The sequence below is a fragment of the Helobdella robusta genome (genome assembly GCF_000326865.2).
Source record: "Helobdella robusta unplaced genomic scaffold HELROscaffold_261, whole genome shotgun sequence".
In the NCBI taxonomy this organism is placed as follows: domain Eukaryota; kingdom Metazoa; phylum Annelida; class Clitellata; order Rhynchobdellida; family Glossiphoniidae; genus Helobdella; species Helobdella robusta.
This window is the reverse complement of record NW_008704353.1, coordinates 1-10,476: the sequence shown is the minus strand read 5'-3', so window position 1 is coordinate 10,476 and position 10,476 is coordinate 1. Positions and strand designations below refer to the sequence as shown.

At 33.6% G+C, this 10,476-nt stretch overlaps 2 protein-coding genes across 2 annotated transcripts in view; both read left to right on the top strand.

The window, feature by feature from the left end:
* Nucleotides 1-548, top strand: part of HELRODRAFT_184272 (hypothetical protein) — a gene marked incomplete at both ends in the record, with an annotated part of 2,810 nt that extends 2,262 nt beyond the window's left edge. The window contains one exon of the mRNA XM_009020140.1: nt 503-548. Coding sequence (XP_009018388.1) covers nt 503-548 — 46 coding nt within the window. The remainder of the gene's footprint in view (nt 1-502) is intronic.
* Nucleotides 549-8,433: 7,885 nt separating this feature from the next.
* Nucleotides 8,434-10,162, top strand: HELRODRAFT_184271 (hypothetical protein; the record flags this gene model as incomplete). The annotated part of the gene is made up of 4 exons (XM_009020139.1): nt 8,434-8,586; nt 8,784-8,912; nt 9,684-9,830; nt 10,130-10,162. The coding sequence occupies 4 exons, from the start codon at nt 8,434-8,436 to the stop codon at nt 10,160-10,162; spliced, it is 462 nt and encodes a 153-aa protein (XP_009018387.1).
* Nucleotides 10,163-10,476: the final 314 nt, after the last annotated feature.

Sequence of the window (10,476 nt, the reverse complement as noted above, 5' to 3'; positions counted from 1 at the left end):
AGTTCGTTTTTTCAATTTTTCTCACTAACGCCAAACATTCGGTAGAATTTATAGAATATTGTAAAAATTATGGTCTATCACAATATATAACAACACACGTTTAGACGACATTTTCCCCGTTATATTGTTATAACTTGGACGATCATCGAGTTATTCGACCTTTTATAGGTTCACTGATTTCTGATAGATAAACACAACTGCTTCAAACACAAACTTGTTTAAATGTTTATTTAAATGCCAACAGTAATAGAACTTATGAATTATTTAAATATGTGACCTATTTAGGTGAAATTTAGCAAAATATAAAAATGTTTTTGAATTAGTTGTACAATATTTTAAATGCATCCACTTTTGTACGCATCCACAATTGTTTAAGGTTATTATTTTATTCATGAGCTCCAATGTGATCTTAAAACCCGAATGGTACTTTTTAATCCAGATTTCCTAACAATTAATTCAAATTTGTTTAATTTCAAATATTCACATGTTGAAACATGTACAGGATGAAATTGCAAATTTTCGGTGTAAAAGTGTTAGTTTTTAAATGACATTTTAGGTTCGAATTATTTAATCTTTAATATTTGTGGTGCTTTCTATTTTTATTTTTAAAAAATACTTCTAAAAGATTTTTTGCAAAACAATTTACTAGTCAATTTTCAGTTTTAAAACAAGTGTTGTTGTTAGATTTTAGTTCAAAAATTAAATTTTCAGGAATTAAAAGTTTGGTGCATTTATAAATTTCCATTCTGAGAATCGATCGTTTGACAAACTTGAGTTTAATTGATTTATAGCTACAATTTTTTATATTTTTTCTGACTTATTATTATTTTGTTTATTTTTTATTTGTATACCTGGTAACGCGATACCTGGTATGTTGCAGCATAGTATGGTTGTGATGGATGTGGCATCAAAAGAAATGGGGAGGAGGAAGAAGGATAAGTTTGTGGCAAAGAGAAAGACATGGAAGTTACAGGATGCAGAGGTGAGGAAGGCATTTGAAGTGAAGGTGGCTGAAAATTGGGAGAGTGGTAAGGATGGAGATGTTTGGGAGAGATACAGGGACTGTGTGTTGGCTACGGCAGATAAAGTATGTGGATGGACGAAAGGAAACTGTAGGCATGGTGAGACGTGGTGGTGGGATGAAGATAAAAGAAAGGTTTTGGAGGTCAATTATAGAAAGAAGAAACGAAGATTGTACATGTGTTTTGTGGATCTAGAAAAGGCTTTTGATCGAGTACCGATGAAGGTCATTGCATGGGCGTTGAGGAAGAAAGGAGTGAATGAGAGACTTGTTAAAGCTGTGATGCAGCTGTATGAAGGGGCAAAGACAAAGGTGAGGGTCGGAAGGGGGATGTCGGACGCTTTTAGTGTTAAGGTAGGAGTGCATCAAGGATCAGTGTTATCACCGTTTCTGTTTGCAATTGTGATGGATGTTGTGTGTGGAAACATAATGGAGGGTTGTTATTTGAGATTTTGAATGCAGATGATTTAGTCTTGATGGCTGATAGCATGGAAGAATTGCAGTTAAAATTGTAATAGTGAGTGGGGAAGGTGGGGAGCGAGTGATAAGTAAAATAGACCCCTGTGGGGTATGTGACAGGAGAGTGAAGGCTAATTCGAATGAAATTTAGGGAACTTGGTGGGGTATTGTGTGGAAAGAAATGGTCCGTGAAAATGAAAGAGAGGTTATATAAAGCTTGTGTGAGAGCAGCGATGGTATATGGTGGTGAAACTTGGGTGTTGAGGAGAGAGGAGGAAAGTGTACTGCAGAGGGCTGAAAGAGCTATGGTGAGGTTGATGTGTGGGGTTAAAGTGAAGGATAGGAGGAGTAGTACAGAGCTGATGTCGAGGATGGGACTGAATGAGGACATTGTGACATTGATAAGGAGATCGAGATTGCGGTGGTATGGACATGTGTTGAGAAGGGATGAAAGGGTCGGGATTAGGCGAGTGTTGGAGTTCGAGGTTGAAGGAGTGGTAGGAATAGGTCGTCCGCGACTGGGATGGAGAGAGCAGGTGGAGAAGGACAAAGTGAAAGCGGGGTTGCGTGATACTGAGGCGAGTGAGGTATTTCACATCTGTCGAAATACCCCTCGACAGATGTGAATGGCGTCGAAGGGTATTTCGGTTTCATCATAGGTAGCCAAACGGCAACCCCCAATCTCGGAGAAATTGTCGTCTTAACGTGTGTTGTTTGTTGTTGTTTTATTTTTTATTTGTCATTTCTCTATATTCAAAATTTTGAAGAAAATTTTCAAGAATGAGCAGATTTAATGATATATAAATGGTTATATGATTTTTGCGCAACTTTATCTTTTCATGTACGTTGGATTCAATTTTTTTTTTCAATTCTTTTATGAAATTTAGCTTCAAATTTTTTTACTACCCGATGTGACTGATGTGTGGCAATACAGTTGATACTTATTTGTCTTTTATGATATTATCATTACTACAAAATTGTTTGAAAATAAATTACTAATCAGTTCTAAAATTTTTTATAATTTCTAAAATTATTCTAAAATGTGTTTTATGTTTTATGTGCTTTGTACTTTTATAAAGGTGCAAAATAGTTTATTTGGATTCATTCGAATATTTCACCAATATGGCTCTGAGACATGAGGTATGTAAACCATATATGACGTTTTGTATTTTGCTCTAACACATTGAATTAATTACAAAAATATGGCTAACTGAATTAAATATGTTTTACACTAATTTTTGCATTGTTTTGAAATGAAAATGCCAGATATAAAATCGTTTTCCATAATGCCATATAATGGTTTTAGGACAAAAACCTCCGAACGAAAAACCTTCCTGGACAAGCCAAACTAGTAAAATAAGTATAAGTAAAATCTTTATATTATTCACCCTTACTATTTAATTACGTAACGTTTTTTTCTATGAATTCATGAAAAAATTATGAAACATTAACAATTTATATTAATTGGTAAGAAACCTGTGTGATGCTAAATTTTATACATCATCTGTTATAAGGGCATCCATTCTATCAAAAGTTGAATTGCATCTTGATTCATTAATCATCAGAATTTAAATTAAAAAAGATTTTTTACTGGAACAAGGTTTAGGGTAGTTGTAGAAGAACATATTTCAATAAATTTATTTGTTTGTTCTTTTTTAAAAAATAATCTTTCTGCTCGGCATTCATTAAGCTTTGCGTTTTCAAATATCCTTCTTTTATTACAGTCGATGTAATAGTAACTTTATCTAATAATTTAAAATTGTTAGCTTGATTGTTGATGAGGGAATCTCAAGAATGAACATGTCCTGCTCTGTGATAACGTTTCATAGAAACCTCATTCATAGAACTAGCTGTTGAAGGATAATTCATTGTTCCTGGTCTGGCGTTGTTTAAATTTTGAAAATCAGCATCATAGCCGTAATTAATTATGTGGTTCAATCTTGAATAAGATTTGTTCTTAAATACTTTTTATTGCATCATGCGTAGTTTGATGTTTTCTCTATTTTGTCTGATATAAATCTATCTGTTGCTGGCGTTGGGATTGTTGATTGCATGACTCCTACAGTCACAGGTATTTTCGAATGTCGGTTCATTTTTAAGTTTTATTTCATATTTTATTACAAACATTCGAGTTAATGTATTATATTCATTCATATTCTGTAACACAATAAATTAACTACTATTTGTTTGAACTTGTAAATAATAATATTAAATTAATACTAAAATAACAAAAATACTTATTAATAGTATTTATTTTCCAACTTGATAAAAATTCCTGGTGATTTTTCGTTCTGGGGGTTTTCGTCTGAGAGGTTTTTGTTCAGAGTGTTTTTGTCCTAGAACACCAGATAATATGTATCAAAATTACGTATGTTATCTTTTTCAACAGTTAGATATAAAAGTATTTTCACAGATTTGTTGCACATTTCAATTTTAATTCAAATTATGTGTCTCATCCAAACATTAAACTTTTTGCAAGCGGAATTTTTACATTTGTAACATTTTAGGTTTTATACTTTATTGCTTTATAATTTGTATTGTATTTTTGTAAAGATTATGAAGAATCAGTGTGTGAATACATTGCAAAAGCTAGGAGCTTCAGATGACATAATTCAAGTTACTTTTCTGTTTTTGTTTCAACTTATATTATGTTTTATCTTGTTTTAGTATATCTAAGTTGGCATAAGTATTGATCACATCTCACTGATCCCATCTGTTGCCACTAAATTCTGCTCGGTAGTGTGATGATATAATGGTTAAAGACAAATTAGTAAAGGTAATTCTCTTTTTTGCGATTGCTTCAGAGGTATCAATGACAAACACAGCGTATATGAATAGATGTGAAAACCATGCATCACACACATTGCATATGATAGGCGGGGATCTTTTTGTATTCGAACCTAGTGACTGCAACAGCAAGACCAAGCGCCTTTATCCATTGAGCTATCGCTATAAAATAATTCATGTATAATTATTTTACCTTTTTCAAAACCGAATAACAAAGCTGAACTAATACCCAAATTGTAATAATGAGTTTATAAACAAACATTACCATGTTTCATGGTACCTAATATTTACAAATGAATATTTATTGCTTACAAATATGATAATAATAACCCCAATAATAAAGAAGAATTATAATAACAACAATAATGGAAATCCTCTTTAATTGATCGACAAGTTAAAAAACGAAATGTAATACATTAAAATTAATTGGAAAATATAAATAAAATTTAAATATGATGTAGGATCCTCTCAAGCTTCTTGATTGGCAAGTACATGAGTGCAAAAATATATTTTAAAATAGTTATGCAGTATTTCTGTTACAATAAATGTTGTATGACGTGTGACTTACAGCAAGTTAATTAATTTTTTGTGAAAAGAAATTAACATAACAGATATTATAGTGGCTCAAAGACTGGGCTCAAAGACTAATAATCTGTTTAGAGCCACTCCAGTAAGAATTACAATTTGGCCAATTTGCTTTTATAAATATTTGTCGATTCAAGCTGTTCCAGTGATTGACGAAGAAGTTATATTTCATAGACCCAGTTCTTTCTTTGAATAGCTTTAGTTTATGACCACTTGTTGTAGCTCGCCTGAGGGGTATCTAGTTTTTTTAATTTAAATATTCAAGAATTAAGCCACGGCCACCGGGTCCGTCCAAATGTAGGTGGTGGTGAGGGGGTGGGATTGGAAGGAAGGGCAGTTGAATATTATAGTGGAGTGAGTGACGGAGGTTTCCTTGGTCGAAGATGGCATATATCATGCGACTGAAGTAATTATTGAGGGGGATGGAGTAGCCACAGCGGAGCTGACAGGATGATTCTTGATTTACGGGTAGTTATGCTTCAATTTTGTTGATAAACGAAGGGTGGCTATCGAGTATAGGGTTAGGTTTAAAGGAATTAATGGCATTGATGAATGTGGGAGTGTGGATGTGGGGGAGTTTGTGTAATTGTGACGAAGGGATGATATGAAGGTGGTTAGTCGGTATGAACAGAAAGTGTTGAATGTTTGTTTGATTTTGCGAGGCGCTGGTGGGATATTGATTATATGAAGGCATGGATAATTGTCTTTGTGGCATTGGGCGAGGCATTGGTCTGTTAGCAGGGTGGAGTGTTATTAGTCGGATGCTAGTTTCTTGGTGTAGATGTTCTATGTGTGTCAGGAGGAGGCAGTCGGTTATAGTACGATAGGCTGAATTTTGGGTGGTTTAGAGTTTTTGAAGACTGGTTTGGGAAATGTTGGAAAGCCAGATGGATGCAACGTAGTTGATGACGGGTGGGCAGATAGATTTGAAGGTTGTGAGGAGGGTTTCTTTTTGCTGGTCCCAGTTAGTTTCCTGTCAGGGACATAAGAATTTTATTACTTTGTTTTGATTTTTTTTGTTATTGATTGTGCGTGTAAGTTGAACGTGAAAAAGATGTTAAAATAAACACCGAGGCATTGCGGTGCGGCTCGATGATGAGATAGTAAAGTCGTCCGCCTAGCTGATTACTTAGGCGTTAGATGTGGGTGTGGGTATGTCTCGGATGTAGACATTAAATAAAACTGGAGATATTACGGAGCCTCGAAGGACTCCTGTGTGAATGATACTAGTGATTGAGGTGATGTTGTGGAAGTGAGTTTTGCATTGTCGGTTGTGTAGGTAGTTGGAAATCCATCTAGTGTGGATTGATTGATGGTACTGAGTAAGGTGACGTGGTTAAATGAATCAAAGACACTGGTGAGGTCGAGTGCAACGGCAATGGTGTGGTGGGCCGATTTTTTTGAGTCAGGGGGCAATGCTTGTAGAAAGCTAAAGTAAGGCTGTGGTTGTGGAGTAGTTCGGGCGGCAGCTACGTTGGTGGTCAGCTGGGGGAAGGTGGGAGGTGATTGCTGGAAGAAGAGATTCAAGAATTCTTACAATAGGGCAAAGTAGTGAGATTGCTTGGTAGGATGAAGACAAAGGACTATAGTGGAGCTCTTCCAAATGGCCGGAATGTTGCAGTGTTGGTTGCAAAGATTTCCGCGTTTACGTCGTGCAACCAACATCGCCTGGTCATTTCACCAAAATCGAACAGGCGATGCAAATGGATACCTACCTACTCTTTCACACCGGTTTTTGCTTACGGAGCAGTGTCTGCCAGCATCTCCTCATCGTTGGCATCTAGCCCAGCCCGGGCCCACCCAAATGGTCTTGCACCTCACAGAAAACTGCTTCAATTTTTTGTTCATCATGCTATGACCACTTGTATATTTGTTATGAGACAATTTAAAAAATTTTGTAGCCGGTAAATCTTCATGGTCCAATGAAAATTTGTAAGTTTGGATCAAGTCTCCTCTATTTTTTGTGTTTCCAGGGTGGTTGGACCACATTTATCAAATCTATCTTCGTATTGCAGGTCGTAGATTTAAGATGAACTTGGTAGCCCTTCTTTGAGCCTTCTCGAGAATTTTTTGTCCTTCTCGAAATAAGGACACCAAAACTGCGCAGTAGTCCAAGTGTGGCCTTTGTAAGATTTGTTATTACATTTTGCTCTTTGCTCGAAATCGTTCTATTAATGGTCCTTAGCATTTTATTGGCCTTTTTAGCAACTTCTTGACACTGTCATGATGGCTTACAATCTTAGGTAATGAAAACACCCGTAATTGACTACAGTTCATTTTCACATAGTGTTAGTTGAGCTTGCTAGTTTTTGAGATATTGAGATAATTTTTCAAAATCTTTTTCCAACAAGACTACATTGTTAATATTATCTATCTCGGTGCATAGTTTTATATCATCAGCAAACTTGGATAACGTAGCCGCTGTTCCACTGTCGATATCGTTTATGTACAGGGTGAATAGTAGTGGTGCCAGTACTGATCCTTGGGATACGCCACTAGTAACGTTTTTTCTGTTTGAAGTGTTCCCGTTTGATCATCTTTTGTTGCCTATCATATAACTAATTTGTGACCCACTTGAGTACTTCACCTTTAATTCAGCAGGCTTCTAACATCTGTGCCAATCTCTTGTGGAAAACTTTGCCAAATGATTTTGAAAAGTCAAGATAAACCAACTCCACCGAGTTTTCTGCATTTGGTTTATCGTAAACTTTTGAAAAGAAATCGAGCAGATTGGTCAAGCATGAGCGTCCTATTCTAAACCCGTGTTGATTGTGGTTTAGTATATTATGCTGTTTAGCATGATTCAACATCCGTTCTTTTTATTAGTGTCTATATAACTTGGCATGTTTTAGGGGTCAAGCCGATCGGTCTATAGTTAGCTGGATCTCTTAGATTTTCTTTCTTGAAGTGTTCAGCGATAACAGTTTTTCTCCAATCTAGGGGTACTTCAGATGTTTTAATTAATTTACTGACATTTACATTATTGATTTAGTAAGTTACACACAGTACTTGACTGATTTTCGATCGAATTTCTTGATAAAATTTAGGAGATATGATATCGTTTCCTGGGCTTTTGTTTTACTTCAACTTTTTCGATTTATTTTGGTGTAAAATGATCTCATCTTCTGTGCTATTGAGAAAACTTGTAATTGTTGGTATAACGTCTACCTTTAAAATTGGTCATAAATTGGCTACAAAATTTTAAATTAAGACAATTTAAAACTGTTATAAAAATCAATGAGTTACATTTCAAGATAATTAATAATTACGGAACAATTAAAAAAGTATGCATTTAGATTAGTTTTCAAGTTTTTGTACCTCTGGCGTTTGTACTCCCTGGTGAAACCATGACAAATTAAATACTCCAGATCTCTATATAAAAGCAGCCAAACCAACTTTTTGAGAGCTTAATGAACCAAACGATACAAAATACAAAGCTATTTCCAAAACTTGAGTAAAACGGCAAAAACGATACCAAAACAACACGACTAGCAAAACTGACATCCATAGCAATCCTAATACCTAGTTGGTTTCATTAACCAGTAGTCCCATCAACCCTTATCTTTTAATTTCAGTACATTATGAACAATTTAAAAGTTTTCCACTTGCTACATTTGTTAAGAGAGCCAATGCCATTTTTAACGTTAAACAAATCAGCTGTTATTCACATTGAAGATCACCTGAAGAAGTTTTCAAAATTTATCGTCAAAAAGGGTCTTGGGTTGCGTCATTACGTCAAACATCTTTGATGTGGGACAAATTGGTTCTTATCATTTGTCTGTATGTAACGAAAATTTTTTTCAAGTGACAATATTATCCTTTCCTTGTTTTTAGTCATTTTGTGGGTTTGACCTGATTTTGATGATTTCATAAAATATTTTAATATTTTATTAACCCAGTAAAAAAAAGTTAATATTTTATATTATGGTAGTTTTACTCAAAAGCCTTGCAATGTGAATATGACATAAGTCACACAATCTACAAGTTTCAATGCAAATTAAAGAATGATGTTGACACATCTGGGTCAATGGCTCCAAATGTTGTTTTTGGACTATTGCAGGTTACTTTGCAATTTTTATCACAATTTCTTTAGCTTCCTTTCCAACAACTTTAATTGCTTCAACTACTTTAGTAAATTTTCAACTTCCACTAATTTTATGAATCTTCACAGCTAATGAGGCATTTTCAATTTATTCAATACAATATCTTTGTTGAAAACTTTTGCCCATTTATCGTCGATTAATTTTTTGAAAATGCACTCAACATGACTAAATTTTTGCAAATCCTATTTATTTAACATATTGAGGCTAACAGCGCTGTTTCGGTGTGGGTGCCATTTTCAGAGCCTTGAAATTTATGTATATATACTGATATAAAAAAAATTTGAAGTAAAATAAACAAAATTGACTAAAACGAAATAAAATGAATTGAAGTAAATTAGAATAAAGATAAAGTTTAGAGTAATATTATAATTTAAATTAGAATAAAATAGATTAATTGAATTGAGTAGTTAAAATTACATGAGTATCATAAAATGAAATAAATTTTATTTTTGTAATATTTTTTGTATCAGCTTATATACATAAAATTCAAGATGGCACCCACGCCGAAACAGCGCTGTTAGTTTCACTATGTTAATTATATACGATTTGCAACAACTTCGTCGTGTTGAATACATTTTCAAAAAGTTTATCAACGCTAAATGGGCATAGGTTTTCAACAAAGTATTTATTAACAAAAACCTCGTTCCAAAATATAAAATATCTTTGTAAATAATTAAAAAACTTTAAAATTAAAACAAAATTATTGCACCGTTGTAACACCACACCAGACTATGACAAAACACTTTCGATCATGGAAAACTAAAGTTGACGAATTAGCTGAACAAGGATCGGTGTTGCCACAGTTAAACCTTGATGAGGAACATCTTACAAGCATTAACACTTTAACAGCTGTCTGTTCTATGGACACTAATGAGGTTTACAGTGAAATGTTCTTTTTAGAAGCATTTTTAATTTCTGTATGTTGTTAAGATCCGCTTTAAAGTCAAGTATATTTACATTTTAAGATGTGCATATTGAAATCTACTAAAAAAATAAGAAGTTAACTAATCTGCAAATATTTAAATAGAAATGGAAGATTGCTAACAGGATGACTTAGATAACTTTTGCAATTTTGAGTTGAATTTAAAATAGATTTTTAAAAATTTTTTTTAAACTTTATTCTTTTGAGTTTTTAGCATATTTTTTTTATTATTTTATTCTGTAAAACAAACAGGACACAGAGAATGGTACAACATGCATAGCATAAAAACAAACAAGAAACTAAAACAAAAAATTAAAGAATGAAATTATATATATTCAATTATTGATGAAGATCACAGCATGTTCGGCGTTAGTTAACTTCCAATTTAACTTTTTGATTTTTCTAACGGTTGATCGTAAATCATTTTCAAGTTTCTTTAGTTCAAAACCAAATATTTTGCTTATTTTATGCATGATAGAACAAAAAATCTTTTTTCGGTATTATTATATCATCTTCGGTGTTCAAATTAATATTGTTACAGACGTGAAGCCATAAAAATAAAGTCATCTGAAAATAAGTCTGTTTAGTAGTTAAGAATC